Source organism: Rhamphochromis longiceps, linkage group LG19, assembly GCF_057381845.1.
Source record: "Rhamphochromis longiceps isolate RC_006_pf linkage group LG19, R_longiceps_female_GT1.1, whole genome shotgun sequence".
In the NCBI taxonomy this organism is placed as follows: Eukaryota; Metazoa; Chordata; class Actinopteri; order Cichliformes; family Cichlidae; genus Rhamphochromis; species Rhamphochromis longiceps.
The window spans coordinates 14,483,433-14,506,845 of NC_140575.1; the positions used below are offsets into that span (position 1 = coordinate 14,483,433).

Genomic DNA, 23,413 nt, shown 5'->3' on the forward strand with positions numbered 1-23,413 from the left:
GATGTACAACAGCAAACTTTTGACATATGAATTTTCTGTTTAATGTGGTCTGTTTACAAAAACAGAAGTAAAATTTCCAATCAGGAAATTAAAAACAGATCTCTGTACATTTAAATTCAGTGCAGTGTACACATTTAAACTCTGCTGGTCTTCTTTTGCTTCCGTACCAAACGACAGAAACCTGTTTAACATCCCTTTGACGAGCTCTGAATGTGTTAATCTTTCACAGGCTGTGTTCCACTAATTACGTGTTCAGACTTGTACGTTTGCTGCATCGTTTCTTACGCTTTCGTTTAATTTACAAGATTTTAAGAATTTTCTGGTTTTTAAGGCTGGTTTTAATTTGTGATTTTATTTTATTTTTTAGAAACTACCTATGCCACAGAGGCATCGGTGCCTTACTGTTTTTCACTCAGCAACCTTGTGTTACAGTGTCTTAACGTACCTGTAAATGTATTTTTCTCCTGTACTTTGGACTGACTTTGATTTGTAAACTGTCTTATTAATTGACTTCTGATAGAGAATTTCTATGTGATAATATTGTTTAAAAAAGAAAAAAAAAAACAAAGAAACATCATCATGTAAGAGGTTTTTTTTTATTGAATTGTGTGTTGCATTTGAATCAATGTCCTAAAATTTGCCTTAAATTGCATTTCCACAAAATAACCAACAGGTGGAGCAACCATTGCATCCTGTTTCTTTTTTTTCCTTTTTTTGTCAATGTTTGAACTTCACTTACTTTATAAACTTTTAACTCTCCTCCGTTAAATGTAAACCACCGAAATTTGCATGAATTCAAAATAAGCGTGGCGGTGTTGTTTCTCGAAATCAGACTGCCTGCAGCTCATGCGGAGAGGGGCTCACTTGTACAGTGGCATCTTTTGATGAACATTTCTGCCCCACAGGCAAAGATATCATAGCTACACCCGAGTGTACATCTAAATACCTCTCTGTTGCAGAAATCCTAAAAATGGCACAGAAATGGAACGTTAAAAAAACCAAACACATCTTTAGGTGGATATCTGTTACTCTACACCTAAATATGTTTGCACTTGTTGTACAAGAGTGTAATTAATTCCAGCTTCATTTTTATTGCACAGACAGACAACTTTAAAGCTGTCAGCCCTCCCCCCCCTCTTGTCGGGGACTTTGCTGTGGTGAAGTGACACCTCTGCTTTGTGTGATCCTGACACCCAGCAGTAGTTTGAGCTAAATATGAAAAGAAGGTAAAGAGAGAGAAAACAAGATCAGAGATACAAGGTTTTCACAATTAACTGTGTTCCCCGACACGTTCCACAGCTGAACGCAGAACAAAGCGCTCTCAGGGAGAAACACTGGAAAATAAGATTCAGTGGCTGCTGTGGAATCAAAGGGGAAATGCATAACAGATGAGAGGGGTTTGCTCCCTCCCCTCTCTTTGTCGGTCACATCCCTGCAGAGCAGATCTTCCAACACACAACCTGTCTGAAAAAAAAAACTGTTAGAATCCTTCAGGTGCTGTCGGAAATTATATTATTACAGCCAGAGTGCACGTGGACGTTTGAGAAAGTAAATGAAGTCAATGGTGTAGCCAATAAAAACAATAAGCAACTGCCAGGATGGCTGAGCAATAAGTAGTCCTGCAAAACAAACAAAAGAGGCATTAATTTACTGACATTAGTTAAACTTAACTGAAGCTGAAGGAGATTTTAGTAAGTAGAAGAGAAAGTAGTTCTTCAGGCAGATATAAACGAAAGCATCTAAACTTACAAAAAGGCACGCACACTGCTGCAGCACTTGGCTTCATTAACTATAATCCAAACACTGAGGTGATTTCATTTCTCCAGCGAGCAACAACAGCCCTACAGAGTGTCTGCAGAATACCAACATTTGATGGCTCCAGTCAAAAGCCGAAGTACACGCTTTTTAGAGACCAGGGGATTATGTAAAGTGGTTAATAAAGAAAATATTAAGTAGATTAAGCAATACCCGTCTGCAACTTGGATTCAAATTATTCTCAACTACTGATTAACAGGTTTAAATTTGAGCCTGAGGGATGCTGGATTATTGGGGCCAAGGTGGATGTTTATGCTACATACAATATACTTATAAAGAAAGTAATGATTGTTTAGAAACTAGTCTCTAACTTTCACAATAATTAGCTAATATCTTCTTCTACCTTATCCTCTGAAAAACAAAAGCCATGCAAAAAAAATACATATATATATTTTTTAAATTCACAATATTTTTCAATGACGTATTTGTTTATTGAAGGAACTAAGAAAAGGAACTTGGGACACCGGCATCCTTGGACAGTATTTGTACTTTATTACAACATGTTACAGAATTTTACCCATGTGTCTGTCTTACACTGGTCAGATTATCCAATGAGCATTCTGGGCACAGAAAGCAGCACGTGAAATCTATTTTTATTACCAAAAGTATTTGCATATTTATATTTTCGTGTCATCCCATATACTGATGGAGTAAAAGGACTGAGACGAGGAATAAACAGCAACAGTAGCTACACATAATCCTGATGAAAAACAATAAAAAAAAGCACAAGCTGTTTCATTTTCCACTTAATAACAGATACTTTACAGTTTTGGTTCTGCCTTTACAACGGTCTTAATTCTTCATAGCATGGATTCAACAAAGTTCTGGAAACGTTCCTCTCAGACTTTGGTCCATGTTCCCACGATAGCATCACAAAGCTGCAGCTGTGCTTCTGCTGTGTTCTGTGCTGGCAGGTGACACCTAGTGTGCTCTTCTGCAGCTCTAGTGCAGCCGCTTCAATGTTTTAGGATGTGTTATGTGTTCAGAGATGCTCTTCTGCATAACTTTGTTGTAACTTGTGGTTATCTGAGTTGCTGTTGCCTTCCTAGCAGCTCAAAGCAATCTGGCCATTTTCCTGTAACCTTTGGTATCTTCCAGAGAACTGCTGCTCACTGGATGTTTTCTCTTTCTCTGACCGTTTTCTGAAAACCTTAGAGATGACCGTGTTGGGAAATTACAGTAGATCAGCAGTTTCTGAAACACTCAGACCAGCCCATCTGGCACAAACAACCACGCCACGTTCAAACTCACTTAAATTACCTTTCTTCCTCATTCTGATGGTGGCTTTGAACTTCGGCAGGTCGTCTCGACCACGTGGACATGACATTGGAATTGGCTGACTTTTAATTTGTACCCAGGGATCCCCCACATAACAACCTATCACGTGTTAATAAAAACGCTCTTCTGCGGGTGCTTTTTGCAAAAATAATATAAAATTAATCGACATACAATAACGCGGGCGCGATAAGTCACTCAGAACGGGAGAGTGGGGGAAGTTCCGAGCAGGCCGTGAACTCCTCAGCAGTACTGGTCGGGATGGAGCTGCGGCGCTGCTGCTGTTGTTTTCTCTCCGCCGCACGTTCATATTAACTGTCAACCGACGGGAGCAGCTCGGGACCCTCTGCGCGGAGAAGCACCGTGAATGGACTACCACAGACAGCGCTGGGGCTCGCCTTTATCCCTCCGCCGAAGAGAAGACAAGAAAACATCAAATAAAACAGCTGCAGCATCTGTCAACCTTTGCAGTCTAGAAAAACGCGCGGGTGCAGTAAGAAAAACGGCGCGCGCTCACTGATTAGTATGTAGACAAGTCGCTAATTAACTGGTAATTACACAAGTAGTATTTAAACCCGCCTGTGCGCCTCGCGTGTCTGCCAGGAGTCTAAAATTAGACCGAGGCAGACGCGGTAGTATTTATTTAGTAGTTGGTTGTTGTTGTTTTTTCGTTTTTCATTAACGCACCTTGGATTCCTGCCGTTACCACAAAGCAAGTGTGGAGCCGAGGACGAGGTCCAAACAATTCAAGTCAGGTAAGATCATATCTGCTCGCTCTAATGTGTGAACGTGCTCAGGATCCCGGCGCTGGAAAGTAAAAGTAGGCTATTAAAATGAAGTAGTAAATGGTCTCGGTTCGTTTTTGAATCACTGCGCGGTCCTTGTTTTCAGTCTGCTTGTTAAACAGTAGCTTATGATTTTGTTTTAATGTGCTACATGTTAAGTTGTGAATGGAAAATGTTTATTGAAACTGTTTTTGTGCGTCCTCCTGATTTTACCGACCTGAGTAAACTGTTGGATAAACCTGATTTAGATCTTGCTACCTGCGGGACTAATGAGAATCGGGGCGCTCAATAGCTCACTGGTTTGACGTGACAGACACCGAGGTCCTACACATTACGCAGGCTGACATAACCAGCCACCCTCCTGGCACCCATCCAGCCTCACTTCATTATTTTTGTGGCGACTGCTCTTGGCTGCAAATCCTGAAGTGGCGGTTGCCTGTATTACTGCTGCCTTCTGAAAGGACAGGCTTTTAGGCGATTTAGCTCAATCCTGATCTTCTGTTGTCTCCTTGATGTCATTTCTGTGCTTTCTCGGGCTTAGAGTCACAAGCATCCACTGCTCCCAGGGTGGACTATTAACACCCTGTTAGCCCCAGATGGGATTAAAAAATTCCAGCCTGGCATGCTTAATGGAGTGAAGGCAATAAATAAACATCATCTCCCTCCGCCTTTCTGTATCTGCTGTTTTGGTGAAATAAAGGCTTCGAGTGCAGCCGGCTGGTAATAGTGTTGGATGCGCTTCACCTCCTCTCGCTGCCAACAACATCCGGAGTCACTTGCCAGGAATTCCACCTTTGCTATTTGTTTCCCTTGGAGGCGGGTGAAAAGTGCTATGTGGAATATAGTGAAGCACGCAACAGGGAGAAACATCCAGGTCAGACAGTACAGACGAGAGGCGCTGTAACAAGAGGAAGCGTCGGGGCTTCTGCAGCACGGTGGACGGCTTCTTGGCATCCAGCTCGGGCAAGTCCGATGCCAGATCCCTTCTCTTTGCTGCCTGCCAGAGCCCCTCCACCCCACCGTCTTTATCAAAAGCCTCACTGTGATTTCCCCCTTTCAGTTCTGTTGCTGAGCTATCAATCATATCTCGCTCTCAGCAGACTCTTCTGCTCATTAAGGATGTGAACCTGTAGGTAGCCTGCAGCCCCCCCAGCTATTCATCTCCCTCAGTGGGGCGCAGAGACTCACATCTGGAGCAGCATTGCAAAACATGGCTCTTAGCAGACATGTAGTGTACGCTTAAGGAGATTCAGCGCACTGGTGCCAAGCATAAAATTAACAAGTGTGCGGCTCATACACAAACCTGCACTGGTATGTAATTAGGCAGAAAAGCAGAAAAAGGATAGATGTAGTGGATTATAGAGACTCCACTGCAAAGGAAAGTCTGGAAAAATAATGCTGAAGGGACGTCAATGGTGATGATAGCTGGCTGGCTTCACATCATCCCCTTTGTCCCTCTCTTTCCCTGCTCTGTTTTGTGTAAAAGGTCTCAGCCAAGACAAGTTGAGCTGCTTTAGTGAGTGTTTTTGTGTGTGTGTCAGGACCGCAGGGTGTAGCCCCAGACTTTTTTTTTTCCTCCCCCCCCTCAGGCACAGCTTTCCCATCATGAATGCTCCTTTGTGCTCCAGAATGACACACAAGGACGGAGAGCAACTTCAGAGGAAAGGATAACGCAAGTTTGTTTCTGCACAATTAAGTGTAAAAATAGAGGAAGGTGCGACAGGGCTCTCGCTTATAGCAAGGAGCTCACGGGCAGTATTTACAGCCCGAGATTCTGCGGCTCAAGAGGAATTTTCTCAAAGGTTTCTTTCAGTGCTTTAGTGTGGGTGTCTGGGGTGAATTTAGACCTGACAGAATTAATGCAACATGTACAAACACTGCTTCAAAATGCCTCACATTCCAGAAAGGAAAAGTAGTTAATCACTTATCATAACTGCTAACACATGTGCAGTCTTGGAGGATTTCACTCCCATTTTTTTATTAGCTTAAAAAAAAAAATCACCTTTGGTTTCATGCACAGGTTCAGAAGGAAGAAGCAAAGTGGATTTGTTATACTGTCATCTGACAATGTGGTGGCTTTTTCTTCTTTTCTTTTTTGTACACAAACACACACGATGCCCTTGCTTGTCTTTAATGTGCGGCATGTCCACCTCTGGGAGCATCGGCAGTGACGTACTCACACACAACCCCGGCCCGTGAACCCTCACAGCCACAACAAGCCGTCCCCAGATAGTCCATAATGCAGCTTCCCTGTCACAACACATGTGTCACCGCTCAGCAAGAAGAGCGCCCGGTGAAAACCTCGAGGGCCCTGAACCCAGCTTAGTCACGCCACCGCGGCCAAGACGGCCCCTCTGATAGCTCCTGACAGGCTGCATGCTGGCACAAGCACAATCAAAGATGCAACGCAAAAAGGAGAAAAAAGCAAAGAAAGAAAATACTAGCGTAAGAGCAGAGGAGGCAGTTACTTGGGGAGCTGCAGTTTTTGACCTTGAAACAAACACCAGACAGAAATCATTTTTGCTTTCTGTAGCTGCTCGATAGAAAACGTAAATCTGGACCAAATAAAAGCATAACTCCACTGCCTTAGAGTCTGCACAGCTCCAGCTCAGATGGTGGGAATTTTGCCTTGTGCTGTATTTCAATTTTAATTGGGACATTCAGAGTAGCTGGACTTATTTGTGATTTTTTTTTTTTGTATTGCCAGATGTGTACCACTGGTGAAATTCTGGTCATATATCAGTGTTTATTTGGGGGGGGGGTTCAGCTTGGTTTTGGCATTTATTAGCACACAGGACTCCTTTTTGTAACCATAACTGACCATTTTAAATTCGTCATTGCATTACTAATGAACTTAACACCAAAAAACAGGAAAAAGCATCCAGTATCTGCCCACGTCTGTCGACAAGGCCAGCGATACGAGCCCTGTTGACATGTGTCTCGGGGCTTTTTTAAATCTCTGAAAAAAAACCTGTTGATTGACTTTTTGTTCACACCTCTGCAGCGTTTCTCTCTGATTTAGTCAGCATGGCTACTGCTTCTGTTTGACTGCGGTCCACTTCACTAGCAGGGGGCTAATTGCTTTCCATTTGAGTGTCTCAGTTTTGATTCATGGCTCACAGTGCCTTGTTGTTGCTATTCTGAAGGAGATCTTGATGTCATGAAAGCTATTATCTACTCTCTATCTGTTCCCTCTCGCTGCTTCACCCTCTGATGCCAGCACTCGCGCACACTATCCGCCCCCACTTCAACAGGCGCGTTGATGGGTCGTAGCTTCTCCATATTGCGAAGAAGTGGGCTGCGTGTTAGCTTACAGTTCTCAGTTAAAGTATGCTGATCACCCTCAGTTCATCCTCTCTCATAGAGTTTATTAGTCATCCTGCCACTCTCTGCCAGCTGGTATTAACCTGCAGCACTTATTTTTTATGCAAAGTGTGTCAGCATCTAAATCTCTGTTTATATTTTACGTATTTTTATTAAATAACATTCGTTTTTTAATGCATCGTGTATACTAATGATAGTGTTAAAAAGAAACAAAATGCTAATAATAATAAAAAACACATTGTGGGTATTTTATTATACTAAAGCAGGGATTTTATTCTGTTTCAATTGATTGATTAATAAGTTTTACTTTAAACTTTTCAGAATTTCCAAATAACCACAATTAGTCCAATATTTCCGACTGATTTTATGAACTCCTCACAGATGGGATTATACTGGTTTTATTCATCCATTTTCTTCCTCTTATCCAGTTCAGGGTTGCTGAATTGGATAAGTGGGGGATGATAAACAGGATACACCCTGGATAGGTCACCAGTCTGGGATGAAGCTGGAAGCATGTTGGCTTTAAACTGGATAAAAAAGCACGCCAAAGGAGCTAATTAAAACAATCAGACGGTCACCACATTATAGCTGCTAGCTAAGACTTCCACACTGTTATTTGTTCCTCAATGGTTAACAGTGACCATACACTGTGAGGTGTTCACAGCACTATGTTCTCTTGTCCTGCATAATGAGAAATTCATTGTATACAGTTTTCCAGCTGCTTCTTCATGCCAACGGGAGCCAGCTGAGGTGATGTGGGCATTGGGTCAGGGTGCCTCATGGGTGACTCCCTTTGAAGGTTTTCCATGAACAGCCGACTGGAGACTTTATTATTTATCTGGCCTCGGAACGCTTCAGAATCACCTGGGAGGAAGTGGAAAGTTTTGCTGGGGAGAAGGATGCCTCCAATATCCTGCTAGCCTGCGTCCAAAATGACCTGGCGTTGGATAAGTGGAAAATGATCGCTGACACAAATGCAACTCCAAGTTCTTTTAGTGGTCAATTATTTAGTGAGTTGAATTTTGAGGCAGACACGCTACTAAATTAACATTTTTAACATTACAACGGCAAAACAAGTCAACCCCAAAGCGATAGAAAGCCAGGATTTTGTCTCGCTGTATCACTTTATGTACAGTTTGTTTCCGTTGCTCTTTGTCACATTTTCTGATTCACCAACTCTCAGCTTCGCACTTTGAAGGTGCTATTTTAACTCTGTGTTACACAAACAGGTGGGTGGAAATGCAGTTAATGAAGCGCAGAATCAGTGCAAGCAGCTGCATCCTTTTGGAATGACATTTATTGACTGTGTAAGCTCTCGTTAGTACACATTTCTGTATCCATATTGTAGATGATGCTGTTTAAAGTTTTGAGTTGCCGAAAGGGTTTCTGGCTGCTTTTGTGCCACATTTAATTGTACTTGATTTGCATTTGCAGTCAGATGCACATTTCTAGAAGCTTTCAGTATTTGAAAGCCTCTGTAGTGAAAGCGAGACTGAGGATAGAAAAGACCACGTGTTGTATTGATGCATCTGGCCAGGTATCTCTAGACACAACAGGTACTCCACATGTGACAGGTTTCAGTGCCGCTGTCCCCGTCACATCACATCAGCATTCAGTGTCTGTGTGTGAGCAGAGGCAGCAGGCATCACACTATAAAGAAAAGCAAGGGAGCAGCGAAGGCAGTGCCGACACTCAACTTTTTCCTCTTCCTGCGAGATCCAAAGTACCTGCCGTGAGATCACAGAGCTCTGAGGAAGCCTGCTGTTGAAACTCCCGTCAACGCAACCACAGGCAGCTCTTTCAGGGCTACACCCACTTATCTTCCCACTGTGGAGATGTGTCGCTTTGATTTGGTCCACCACACAAACTGCCAGCACACGCACGCACCTGCCTGTATCTGTGCAGGAGCAAGTACTGACACACACAAAGGCTGACAGTGACAGGAGCTGACGCTGTTGACAGTGAATTTTTAAAAGCCTTTTTTTGCTTCATGCATATGCATAAGGTCAATATCAGTGTGCTTCTCAGGGCTTTATATCTTCCAGATGGTGTCCCACAGCAAGCCTGGGTGTGCTATTATTACTGCAGAGGTACAAAAAGCAATTAATACAATTTAAATGTATGATATTAGTCCCAACCAACATGGTGCCATACCAGCTGTAAAGGCACCTGGAAATGAAATATGAGAGAGAGTTTATCAGACCGTCAGCTCTTCTGAAGTAGACAAAGTGTTTTTAAAAGCAAAAAGAAATGTCGGTGTCGTGCTCAAAAGGGCCCTCATCTGACATTAAAGTCGAGAACTGACGTCAGGTTTTTTAGGCAGATGCGTGTTGAAATTTTGGTTTGCCCTTTTTCTGTGCTTTGGGGCCAGAGAGTTTGATACCCACTGCTTTATAATGCATTGTATTAAATGCATTTCACCTCACCTTACTGGCATTCAGTGCCATCAAAGGAGCCCTTCAGTGACCGAGCACCTCAGGAAATACAGAACTCGTTCATTTTTGGACTTTCTTATAGAAACTTTGATATATCCCAATTTGTATTTTAAACTTGAATAATAACAATTTAGTGTTACAGATTTTTCATCTTTTGGACAATAATTAAAATTAAAAAGGAATTAATTTACTCATTAAAAGAGAAGAAACTGCAGTTACATTGATGTTTCCACATTTTACATTACTGCTCATATATCTCTGTGTCAAAGGTCATTTTTTTACCCAGAAGCACCTAATCATGACCCCAGTGTTCACACTTATAATATTACCTACTTATCTAGAGCTATATAACATCTGCAGCAGGTTATTTATTTATTTATTTTATTAAGATTTGAGGACTGCAAACATAGTTGCTCCTTGTCAGAATTTGTGCTCTTGTTGCTCTGGCTGTGCATTTGTTGCAATGGAATATGGCAGAACAAAATCTTGCCAACACACTTGTGTCCTCTGCGCAATTCTCTTTTGCACAATTTATCTGCTTGATTCTGCGTGGTTGTTACGTCGTGACACATCGCATGTTTGTGTGCGAAGCTCTCAGGCCGTCCGGGATCTATTTTGATGCGAAAACCACAGACATCTTTTCCCTGCTATCTGCTCCCCTAAGGCTTGAAGTAAAAACCTGGCCAAAGAAACAGGGAGTAAACATTTAGCACACACACACACACACACACACACACACACACACACACACACACACACACACACACACACACACACACACACAGTTAAACACATGCTGGATTGATTAGCATTTTTGAGGCCGCAGAGAAAAATACTTTGAGAGAGAGCACAGAGTTTATTAGAGACATGCTTCAAAGCTTCTCAGAATCAGTGGACAAATAAAATCCCCCATGTTTGGCTGGTGCTCATTTTTTTTTCTCTTAAATATTCCTAAAAAACAGCAGCTGACAAGATGCAGACAACACGCTCTCATATATTAAAACACTGTGAGCTGAGGGTCCTGGTTTACCCACCTTAATGTCATAAATGCCTGTGACTACAGAGTATCACGTTCAGCATAAAAACCTGCTGTGTGTGTGTGTGTGTGTGGATGCTGTGCAGCAGTTGCAAACAAAATGTGAAAACAAAAGCTGCTGGCAGTGGTACAGTGTTCACTTCTAAGGCATGTAGCTGCAGAAAAATAAAGAAGATGAACACCGAAGTCCAGTAAAATCCAGCTGTTAACACCGTCATAGTTGGAGGTGTATGTGTGACACCACTCACAAGATTGTAGCTGTGGTTTCCAGTCAGGAGGGTCACAGTACAATAGGAGGTGTCACGCCAACATTCACGTCAAGAAAAACCAACTTTTTTGTCACATACAGTCACCGGACACTTTTTTAGGTATACTTGCTCAGTTGCTTATTAACACAAATATCTAATCACATGGCAGCGACTCAGTGTACTTAGGCATGAAGACGACCTGCTGAAAATCACACCGAGCATTAGAATGAGAGGTGATTAGACTTTAAACGTGGCATAGCTCTTGGTGGCAGATGGGCTGCTATTCCCATCTCTAGGGTTTACAGGGAACGTTCGACATTCAGGGATAAAACATCTCATAGATGTCAGAGGTTAAAGAAAATAGCCAGATCACTTTCAGCTAATAGGAAGGCAACAGCAACTCAGATAATGCAACACAGAAGAGCATCTCTGAGTGCAGAGCACATCAGCAGAAGAGCACACCAGAAGCCAGTCCTGTCAGCTAAGAACAGGAAGCTCAGCTTCCAATTCTCACAGGTTCATTAAACTGGAGTCATGGATTTTTCAAATATTTGAAAAACACGATGCTGTGAGTCATATGTTCCTGGCACACTTTGTGCTCCTTGGTACCAAAGGAGCAACTGAACGTTTTTTTTAAACATGACACCAGATCTCATCATAGGTGTTCAGCCGAAAAATCTGCACCCTGCTCAATCTTTTCCATTAAGAAAAAGAATTGCCAGTACCAAGAGTCCAACCTCGTGCTAGCAAGGTGTACCTAAAAACGTGTATCGATAAATGGACACCTAAAATAACCAACATGAGCCATTTACATAGATAATGAGATGCAGATTATTAATGTATTACAGCAGCAGTTTCTAGGAACAGCAGGAACAATATGTATAGCGTACATATGAACACAAGAAGCGAGACATATCAGTAATTAGATAAATACAGTTTTTATGTAATATTAAATGCATTATATAGAAGCTTTATTTCTAGAACTGTTCAAGTTCTCCAATAAACCTGTCACGGTTCTGTTGTTTCAGGCTGTCGTGCCTCTTTGTCTGATCTCAGACCGACTCTGTGATGTTCCCATTGATGGGCTGCACTATGAAATGAATTTGACCTACTTAGCTTTACCTTGGGGGCTATCAAGGAATGTCAGGATTAATGAACTCTACGACACTAAAACCATAATTAAGATACACACTAACTAATGTGGAGCTTGTGCCCTTTCATGTAAAAGCAGTGGGGTTTGCTTCGCCCCACTGCCGGTCACAGAGGCATTTCTGCGTATTTCTCATGAGAAGGATCAAATGTAATCCATATCCAAAACAAATGTGAGAAATTTTTAAAATCTAATACAGGATGAAGGCAGAAGGAAAGCTGAGGAAAAAACATCAGATAAGTTCTGTTAATGTGTGTCATGGATTCATCTGTAATCCTCTCTATTGTTGGATTTTGTCACTTTATTTAGGCCCAAAGAACAATAAAAAAATCCCAGCTGCAACTTACATTTCATAGGATGGTTTACTTGGGAAGTTTAACCTGACATTATAAAGTTTTGTAGTTTCACTCTTAAGCTCTTCTCCTTGTGGCTGAAGATCACGATGTTAGCTGTACGTTTGCAGCCGTGGTGCAGAATAAATTTGACACCCTAATGGTGTTGCATGATAAATGACTATGTAAGCATGCGACGTGTCCAACACCTTTGCGGAGTACTGTGATAACTGAACACCTCCATAGAAATATGTGTGTCTGAGCACCGTGGTCAGCATTTGTGGTCCTTTCTTGGCTTCCCTTTCAAAATGTTTCAGGACACATCAAGCTGTGTGTGTCTGAGTGTGTGTTCGCCTGCCTGTCTCAACGCTGGAGGGAGGGAGTCAATCACAGCAGCAGAAATCATCCCTGCAGGCGATCTGTCTCCACTCATGACAAGGCTCCTAAGGCACTTATCTTTCGTTCCCTGACTCATACCATCTATCCCGCGCTCCCTCTGTCGCTTCCCCCCCTCAGTCTTCCTTCCTATTCGCGATCACTCTCTGTATCCCTCCCACGGTTTGTCTCGTGCCCTGGCACCGCAATTAACTTCTCATCATCAAAGAGTGTAATGAAAAAGAAGGCGAGATGGAGAGTCAGACAGAGTTAGGGAAGCTGCGAGAGAAGAAAGATAAGAGGGATGGAGCCAGAGGAGCTGTGACTGAACAGAGGTGAAGCACTCACACAATGCTAGCACACACTTGTGCGCACTCAGTTTTTTTTCTTCTGTTTTTTTGCCCCTGAAATGCACACATTCAGAAAAAGAACGGGAGGAGAGATTATTCTCTCCTCGTTCCCTCGTTCCCTGCTTTTATTCCTCAACCCTCCGTTTCTTCCTCCTTCTTCTTTTACAGACACACACACTTGTTCTCACTGCCTCCTCCTCCTCCCCCTCCTTTTCTTTGAAGAACAAGAAGTATTGCTGCACATGTAGGGAAGCTGCTCTGTCGGCATTCTCATTGTTTTTCTTCACCCCCTTGGTTCAGAGAGCTGTCAACTGTGACCGCTGTTGAAAGGATGTCAGCAAGAGACTGAGAGAGGGATTCAGGCGGAGAGGGTGGGGGGATGAAAGAGACGAGCGAAGGAGGGAGAGGGGATGTCGAGATGGAGGTCCCTACGGAGGGCAGAGGGAGTAATGGCATGCTTGTTTCTTTGTGCCCGAGCAAACGTTGCAATAGCAGCGGTAAGGGGAAGTGATGGAGGGAAAAATAGCTGAGGGCAAAAAAGCAGCTTGGGGTGGAGAGATGAGAGGGGCCAAAGCTGCTAATGAAGCATGGCACTAGCGCTCAATAACAGTGACATAATTGGCCTTAGTTGGTGGTCCTCAGGTGTGGAAACCCTCAGCAGTGAAATGCAGTTCACAGAAGTATGATTTGACTAATTTGACAGCATGTTAGAAAATGTGCATAATTCACAATGTAACATGGTGGATTATGACCAAAACCAGAATAGCTGAGTTGCAGGCTCCAGCGGGGAGTCAGAAGAAAACCCTCAAGCTCTTTCTGGCCTGTTCTCCGTCTGATTCCTCCACATGTGCCGACATTAAAATCTGCTTGCTGAATTTCCCCAACCACAGTACCACAGTCTGTGTGCCCGTTACCTCAAATTTAGGGCAAGTGTTTAAAATCATCACTTTCTCCTCCATATATAGTCAAAATTCACCAGCTGCTCCTCTAAGCTTATTTGTGTGTGATGAAGATGGACAAAGCCACTGTGGTGTCACCCAAAATCCTGTTTTTAAAACCTCAAGCATCTTAGGGAGACTGCATCCATACTTGAACTAACAGAACCATAATTTACAAAATGAATATTAAGTAAGTTGCATTAAGTTGGCTTCAAACAAGAAGTTGAAATGATTAAGTAGGACAGCACTCTCCAAGTTTGTCTCCTTTCTGAGCTAACATGCTATGTTAACCTCTTGCAGTAAATTTCTTTGTTCATTTAGAGGCTGCAGGGAGTCCTTCATCTCATTTCTTCAGCTTCCCAGCCCTTTTTTTTCTTTTCAAATCAAATTTGTTCCCAAATGTTCAGCGATTGCTGGACTGATGTTGGTTGTTGGACGTCTCGCCCAACCGTATCATCCTGACCTTATCTGTCTAGGATATATCCTGCCTCTTTCCCAGTGTCCCAGTGTCATCTCCCTCCAACCTTAAGTGGATAAGCAATTAAAAAGATGGGTGGATGTGTTTTCCTTACATACCTTTACAAATGTCACTTTTTCATTTTCATTTGTTCCACACAAAATATTTTGTCTACTATAATCATCTTTAGTTTTACATGTTTCTCCCATTTGTACACTTTAATGTACTTTATATACACTTTACCAATATCCAGTGTTCTCTTCTGCTTTTGCGTAGCATGACTATTGAAATCTTGAAAAACTGTGACCGTTCATAACAGGCGGATCCAGCAGACAGGAGCACAGCCCGGGATAGAAGCTAAAGCCATGTGAACTGGTCAGCAGCAAAGTGGATTTTAGCTGCCTAAAAGAAATCAATATTGGTCTAAGTGTGTGCTCTATTTAGTACATTTTAAAACTGACAAAAACAGCACTTTAACCTCAAAAGAGACTGGTTGTGTCACTGTGTGACTTTTTTTTATTAGTTTGAAAGCAAAGCTGCAAAAAGTGACGCAGCTTTGTTGAAGAAGTGATTTATGAAAAGCCAAAGTACGAAAACATAAATGATATTGTCTAATTCTGCAGGTCTGAAAATATGTGATATGATGAGGAGAGACTATTGATCTTTGGTGTTACTCCTGTCTTCTCAATGTTGGTCGATTCCAAAGAGTGTGTACTCTAACCGACTTTTGGATGTTTTCGCGTTTACCCATCGCGAGGCAGTGGACGTTTAAATGACCCTCTCTAGGTCACAGCTTTGCAAAGAGGCTGAGTTTCATGCAGTGACAGTAATTCAGTGGATTGCCAAACACAGTTTTTTGGTTTGTTTTGTTCTCTCTTGATGTTTGCATTTACATTTTTCCACTGCAAGCTTAACCACTTGTTGTTCTCTTGTCTGTATCAGCTTAATTTCCTAAATATGCACTTCACTTTCATTGACCCCGCTGGCTATTTCTTCCGATGCTGCAGCTCGTGCAATCGCGGCGACGTGTAAATCCTGCCGTCATGAGGTCGTAGCTCACAGGGGGTCTTGTTCATGAGTGAGGATAAAATGGAGCATAAAATTAACTACATTGCCAGATTGCTGCAACAACTGCAGTGGTGTAGAAAAAAAATAGCACAAGACTGGCAATGTTGAGTTTTAAAGCATGTCTGCTGTATGCACCGCCGTTGTGTGTAATCCATTACTCCCCGGGGACGAGTAGATTGGATTGGTGAGAGCAGCTCTGTCTGAGCTGATGTTTCGTTGGCTTTAGGTGTGCCTGATTAGTCAGTTAAAGGCAAACGCTAGAAAAGCTGCACAGAGAAATAAAACTGTTCAGCCAAGCAAAACTGGGAGCTTATTGAAGCGGACATTTTAATCAGCTACCCAACAGGGGTGAGGCTGAGATGGTGTCGCCTCAGTTTGGTCTGTCAGGATGGATTGTGGGCGATGATATCTGTTCGAGCGGGCAGGTGGAGGAGGGGCAGGAGAAGCTTTGAGGAGGAAAGGTGGTGACAAGGAGGTCCGGCAGCTGATAACTCAAACAGCTGGCTCTGCATTCTGCATGAAGGGGGGAAAATATCAACAGTGAACCAAATGACAGCCATTCACTGTGATCAAAAGAGCGATTCGGCGTCTCTCTGCTGATTCGCAGGATCACAGACAGATTTTGGCTGTCGGGCCACTCGGCATCTTCACAGTAGGGCTCTGTTTTCAGATTGAAAAAGCTCAGTTGGCAGGTTACTGCTGCTCGCTGCCAAGTAATATCTTGGTGTCTTAGCGGCGTCACTTCAGTTTCAAACGTAAGGTGGTGCAGAGTGAAATATTTTGTTCTGTTCACACTTAATTCAGCATTAATAAGAATCAAATAAGCGCAGTGCCTGTTGGAAACATGTTGTCAAATCGTATGCCCTGTGCTCCGGTCCTGCTGGCACCGCGCACGTCATCTCCTTCGCTTCCTAGATTATCATGTTGTTGACACAATCTTCCCAGTGTGATTTGATGTGTGGGATCCATTTCACCGAACAAATTGGTGTCAAACATCTCGCCAAGTCTCCCACCAACTAATCAATAGGGAATTCATGGTGTGAGTGGGTGTCATTTCTCCATCTGTCCCTCGCTTTACAGAACTGCGCATATAACGGAGCTGCCAACCATCTGCCAATTTTTAGCGCTCGCCATTATTGCCGTTCAGATGTGTCATGCAGCTCGAACAGAAGCTGGTTACTCCTCCACGCAAAATCAATGTATTTGGCAGCATCAGATAAACAGCTTGTTAACGTTTACTGCGTCATTAGGGGAACATATGCAGAGCGCTTGTGAGATTTATGGAAACCGGTTCATTATTAACCGCTAATAGTGGATAAACCAAACTCAGTTTATCATTCTGTTTCCAAATACTGCGTAAGTTAATGTGATGTCTTTATAAGTGGAGGCTGAGCTTGGTCGTTCTTTTATTCTGTTTATTCCAGACCTGATTAGGAGAGAGAGATGACCCTTGTTTTGTCCATGAATCCTTTCCTGGACCCAGAGGGAGACCCTCCGCTCTCCACTTACCAGCCCATATGGGAGTCGGAGCGCTGCACTAAGACCTGCCTGTCAAACCCCGCCCCGCCATGCAGCTCCGAAGAACAATTCACTCCAGGTACACACAGACTGATGTTTGCACAGTTAAGTTGTTTATTCAAACTTGCACAATTAAAGTTGTTGAGTAAAACAAGCAGAGTTAAAACAGTTGTGTGGCCACGCTCGACCTTGTAATCTGAGCCATCTGCCCAAGCTTTATCAAGGCGACTTGCTCTCCAGGAACCAGAATGTAAGCATGCAGCGCTTCTTATGGGAGGTTGTAGCAGATGCTGTTGTGTTGAGCGGTCAGCTAATTAACATGGTAGCAGGCTGGCATGTGCTTCTTAGTTCCATTTTAATTTAGAGCCCACTCATAAGACAAAGACCCTGCAAAAGCTTCAAAAGATATGTTGGTATTTTAGTCTTGCATTAGACAGATGTTTCAGCTAAAGTATTAACTCTGACTCCGACCTTTCTCTGACCCTGGTCTCTGAGGTTTTGTCCCCTGACTTCACCCCAAGAATAAAAAAATTTAGTCGGGGTCGCCTCACAAAGTTTCTGTGTCTCTCTTTGGCACTTCTGAAATCTTAACATGTATTTCAGTGTCTTAAACATCCCCATAGTGTGCACATTAATTTCAATATAAAAATATTTCATTTATATTTACTATTTTTGGCTTCTGCATAAACGCCTGCAGGGACAGTTTACCCCCAAATCAAATTGATCTGTTTTTGCCTCTGGCCTGTGGTGCTGTTTATAAATCTAGATTATTCAGGTGTGAGTCACGTAGTGTTGGAGATACAGAGATGTCTCTTTTCGCTCGCATACGAGGCAGATGACACTCAAGCTTGCAGTGCTTAAAGCGACCCAAAATACAGCGGCAGTGTCTCTTTGCAGAAATCACGAGACCTGATTACTCAAATAAATATATAACAAATCAGCTCCACAAACCTTGTTGTGAGTAGTTTTATGTATTTTAAAGGCAACTGCAAGGTTTGTGGATTTGTTTAGTAACCATGTCGTAGGTTCTAAAAAGAGACACCGCTGCTGACTCTTTCAAATGTACTTTTGGCATGATAGCACGTGCCAGCTGCGTCCAATATATTCAACAGAAGGTGGATATCTCTACTGTGGATTTCTACGAAACTGGGCATCTCAGATGAAATAATACAGCTGGATAAACAGCACGACAGGCTGGACTGGGAACTGTTCCTTTAAGTAGCAGGAGTCTAAATATTCTATATTCAGTCGGTGATTAATGTTAGCTAATGTCACGCAGTAATGGTGAAAACTTATAGTTCATCAGTGCAAATGATTAATGGTGATATTCTCTCTCCCTCTCTGCGCAGAGTCATCCTGCAGACGAGTTCCTGATCATATTTCAATGTCGAGGATCGCGTACTTCAAGAGGAAGTTTGTTGATGATGATGATGAGGCACCCTTTAGCTTCAGGACATACTGCCAGACTGTAAGTATTGGTACAAACACACTGAGACAGAATAAGTGGAAAGACTGTTGAAAAGTGAAGCGTTTAGTTTATTCCGAAACACAAACTTTACAGTATCAGTGCTGTTTAATGCAAATATTTTTAAGTCCAGCTATTTCCGTCTCTGTATTTTGTTACTAATTGAGGCAGGTCACTGACAGGTAGATCTAATGGAAAACTGTCCTTCAGGTTGCACCGGTTCTGGAGGAGCGTGCCCACGTGCTGCGCCTCTCCCTGGAGAAGATGCGATTCATCGACGACCCCGAGGCATTCCTCCGCCGCTCCGTTCTTGTTAACAACCTCCTTCGGCGTCTGCGAGCAGAGATCCTGCTCCAGAGCACTGACTGGTGCTTTCCGCCCAACCCAGCGTTTGCCTCTGGCCCTTGCATCCTGCCTCCCAGCACTAACCCCGCTCACCAGGCACTCCACAGAGCAGTGCCCGCCCGCATCTGCTTAGCGCCCCAAGCCGGGCCGCCCTTACGCAAACGTTTCCGAATGGTCCGTGGGGGACAGGGGGATCTTCGCCCTGACTGTGCCCAGACATGCTGCTGCATCTACGCCGCGGCGGCCGCCGCAGGACACTACCTCCACCTCCCATTCTCCATGTACGATGCAGCGCTCTCCTGCTCGTCTGCACCGCACTCCTCCTCGTTTTTTCAGCTGGCCAGCCATAGTAAGTTAGGGCTGGCAGTGGCCGTGGATGATCGTGATGATGAGGATGACGATGTTGAGGAAGAGGAGGAAAATGAGGAGGAGGAAGAAGAGCGGGAGGAAGAGGAGGAGGACGAGGAAGACGATGATGAAAGAAGACAAGCGGGGCCTTCGGTTGATGTCGTTAGCAACAAATCAAGCCAGAAAAGTAGGACTAGGACCCTGCTAGGTGATGCACACGGGAGGACAGAGGACAGCTGCATGACAGATAGGGTGGAAGAAGAGGAGGGAGAGCAGGAGGAAGAAGAGGAGGAAGAGGAGGAGGAGGAAGAAGGCGTGAGACAGTGCCAGTGGGACTGTACTGCAACAGAAAGAGGGCCACACAAGCTGAGCTTTTGGCATCGGAGGGCTCACAGACAATAATTCAATAGCATTCTAAGTCTCCTAAAAATGTAATGATGACGACAACTGTCTCATAACAGATTAAGGTGGAAGCTACCTACACTATAGAAATGCCAAGTCAGCTTTATTTTAATGGGTTATTATACTTCAGGGTACACAGACACAGCTGTCATTAGCATTAGTGAGATGAAGAAAAACAGCCTCTTCTTGGCCTCTGTTGGCACTGCACACATTTCTCAAACAATTATAAAGACCAAGGTCACATATGGCGGGGTCTTAGGTCCCCAAAGTGAAGTGAAGCTTGCTATTGCACTGTCTGCAAGACCATTTTCAAGCCCCACAGCACAAAGCATAAGGTCTCAAATGGGGCTTTTTTATTGGTGCGACGGTCTCGTTTCAGGACCCTAAACAAGCCTATGAAATAATGGGTTGTGGATCTGGGAGTGTGTGTTTGCTTCTGTGTGTGTGTTTGCAACATAATATGTAGCATTTAAAAAAAAACTTGATTCTGAGCTGTTGTTTTTATTAATAAATCGGGGTGGGGGGGGGGGTCACACATGATTATGCGTGACTGCTGATTTTGACGCTGACTCAGGCTATGGCGCGCGACTGTGCGGCGGCGGCGGCACAATATCGTTTATTCTTCAGATTACTTTAAAACAACACAATCATGAACATTGTTAAATCACATTTTCAAAGTGCCTTAGTGTTTTTATAGATTCATGTATATGGCGTGTTTATGTATTTGTTCTTGTTTTTAACGTAGCTATCTCGCATTCCAAGCGACTGCGTTTGACTAAAACAGGACACGGGCATGTAGTTAAATGCAGGGATGTTAAAAAAATGTTCAACTAAATTTAGACACCTGAAAAGTGTTTTTGTTTTTTTTGTACTTTGGAATGCATGTTTTCTAGCACCTCCTCTTCTGACAAAGCACAAACGTTCTGCAAACTTTGAAGGAGCGATGTTTAAGCCTTTAAATGCTAAATGTTTAAAGACCTCATTTATACTCGTCATATCCGACCGGGGAAGGTTTGTTGTTGGTTTACCAAAAATCACATGAATCTAAAAAACATAAAACTGGATCACACACTCGGAATTTAAAGATTTTGTTGACAGCATGATAATTAGATCCTGTAAATATATATAGAGCAATGTTGGTTTTGTTTGTTTTGTTTATTTTAAAGATTTCTGGTTGGATGGTGGATTTGTTTCCTTTGCACAGATCCAGTCCTCCCATTTATGGTGTTTATGGTCAGCTGTATGACACGCTAACTGCTAACACCTTCTGATTTAATCTCTTGAAAATAAAACAATAAGTATTTTCCAAAATGATGAACTGTGATTATGACTGAACTCTGAAAGTATGCCCATCCTCTCGAGAGTCACGTCTGTGTATGTGCCCTCAAGTTTTCTTGCGTCTTTGTGCATCGGAAATCAAGCACAATGTACTCAAAGCACATTGATTGGGGAGAAATATGTCAGGCCAATGTGAAATACATATACTTGATTCAAAACTAAGGACAGGCACTGCACCAAACCAGCTCTCACACTTAGGAGACTAATCGTGGGGGTCTTGTTTGATGCTGTGTCTCGTTTGCGAATTCTGAGGATCAGAAACTGAAGCCAAAGCTGTTAAAAAAATGGACATAAAATATCCAGTTGTTGTAATTTCCTTTTTCCCATGATAATGACCTTAAGGCCCAAAGGATTTGGATAGATACATTTACATTGTTAGGTAGAGTCACCCACATTCAACCGGAAAAAAAGGAATTTAAAACACCGAAACCCATTCACTATCAGCAGTAATCTTAAAAATGGAAGACGGAGCAATGTTTTTGTGTGAATCGAGAACATGTAACTGCATTGTCTTATTAAAAATAACAAAAGAGCAAGCCTGCTCTGGTAATTTTGTGTGATGTTCTGTGACAAGTGTAAAGCTCAGTAAAAGAAATGTTGAAAAAACATCGCCGCCTCTTTTATTCTTTTTACATCACGCTGATCCTCGCAGCTTTTTTAAATACGACAATGCAGCGGGGGATGTGTGTGTGAGTTCCCGGTTATTGAATTGCTTCCCGTTCTGTCTGCTGTTCAGTGGAGTGCGGTGCCGCAGCACACCGCTCTTGCCAAATGTCTCTCAGGTGTCACTTTGCTGTTCAATTCATGTTAATTTTTTTGACATTACGCTCGGAGCAGTCACCTCCACACTTCTCCCTGCGCTCCCTGGCACACCTATTGTCCCTGCAATGCAACATTCACATAAAGCGTCTGCTTCCTTTAAACCCCACAGATAAGACAGGGACATTTTCAAAATATACACAACCACATTTGTGATTTTAAAAAAGCCTCCAGTACTTGCATATTTCTCTTTTCCATTTCTCTTGTTAAGCTTTAAGTTAAACATTTGTTAAATAGAGTAATGGCGCTTCATGTGTGTAGCCTCTAATTACTGGATTATTGCTAATGCTGTGCAGATTTTTCTATGACATTGCTACTGGTTGCTTGAAAGCAGCAAAGCCATTGTGGCTTAGAGTTTCCATGTGAGTGTGTGTCAGTAGGATGTAACAGTGGGAGGTTAAATCGCAGGTCTGAACATCTTGACAGCTCTGTTGCGAGGTGAGGATGGGAGATCATCTTTTCATGACACTTCTGCTGCAGGGGTGTTTGGATCCTGCTGCTCAGCCTGGCCTCATCCCTCTCTCTGCTTCCACTTCAGATCACTCACTGTTACCGTCTCATTTTACACTTTCTGTCATTGGACAGATAAATATTATTGCAAAAGAAACATACAAAACTGAAATCATCCCTAAAATAATGTTTTTATGTTGTATAAAGGAAAGCACACCTTCTTTAACTTGTAAGGTTTTACATGTCAGAAGACAATGAAACCTGGTCATTATCAGGTCTTAAAATTAGGTAAATGCAACTTCAGTTGAACAAACTATATTACACCATGTGCTTATTTCATTTATTTACCTAAATCTATGCCAAACAGAAACAGTGTGTGAAAATATTAGAGCACTCTCACTGCTTCCAGAGCAATTAAGAGGACAAGTATAAGCAAATCAAATGCATTTGATTCATTGATCATTAATGCGAGCAACTCTATGAAAACAGAGGTTTTGGCAGTTTGCCAGCCTGAAGCATTCAGGTGTGTTAACCTGGGAAAGGTTATAAGAGAATGTAAAGTCCATCATTTTGCAGGAGAAAGATTATTCACAAGTGGGAAACATTCTTGACAACTGCTAATCTTCCCAGGAGTGGACAAAAACACTGCCCAAGGTCAGCCTGCAAAACTGCAAAAAACCCAAGAGCTCCATCTCAGACTCTACAGGTATGTTAAATGCTAAAGTTCATGAGAGTACACAGATGAGCCCAAAGTGAAGCGAAACGTTTGGCAAAAACCAAACAGCCTATCAGCTCAAACACCTCAACCCAACTGTCGGCACGATGGGGAACAACTGATGATTTGGGCATGTTTTGTACTCATGGGACCCGAAGACCTTCCAGTCACCGAACTCCTCTGTATACCAAAGAATTGACTTGCGTCTTAGCATTTCCTGGTTAGATTTCAGTGAAATCTCTTAAAGAATGGCCTCAGTCATGTTCAGACTCTCAGTCTGACTGAAATGCTGTAGGCAGGAGGTAGAGCAGGTCACCTACTGATCGGAAGGTTAGTGGTTCGATTCCTTGCTCCTCCTCTAGTCGGCATGGGCAAGACGGGCAAGATACTAATCCCAAGTTGCTCTCCGATGCATCCATCGGAGT

The 23,413-nt window shown here is 42.9% G+C and overlaps 1 protein-coding gene across 1 annotated transcript; it reads left to right on the top strand.

Annotated features, from left to right (window-relative positions):
* The first annotated feature begins 2,327 nt into the window (after window positions 1-2,327).
* Window positions 2,328-21,616, top strand: sertad4 (SERTA domain containing 4). The gene is made up of 4 exons (XM_085391661.1): window positions 2,328-3,845; window positions 17,013-17,185; window positions 18,456-18,574; window positions 18,782-21,616. Exons 2-4 carry the CDS (start codon window positions 17,032-17,034, stop codon window positions 19,664-19,666), a joined length of 1,158 nt encoding a protein of 385 aa, XP_085247787.1. The 5' UTR covers window positions 2,328-3,845; window positions 17,013-17,031; the 3' UTR covers window positions 19,667-21,616.
* The last annotated feature ends 1,797 nt before the right edge of the window (window positions 21,617-23,413 follow it).

Bases quoted from the DNA above. Each gene is read 5' to 3' on its own strand.
- sertad4 (XM_085391661.1), top strand. From the start codon at position 17,032: ATGACCCTTGTTTTGTCCATGAATCCTTTCCTGGACCCAGAGGGAGAC. The intron at 17,186-18,455 runs GTACACACAGAC...CTCTCTGCGCAG, and splicing joins CGAAGAACAATTCACTCCAG to AGTCATCCTGCAGACGAGTT. The intron at 18,575-18,781 runs GTAAGTATTGGT...ACTGTCCTTCAG, and splicing joins TCAGGACATACTGCCAGACT to GTTGCACCGGTTCTGGAGGA.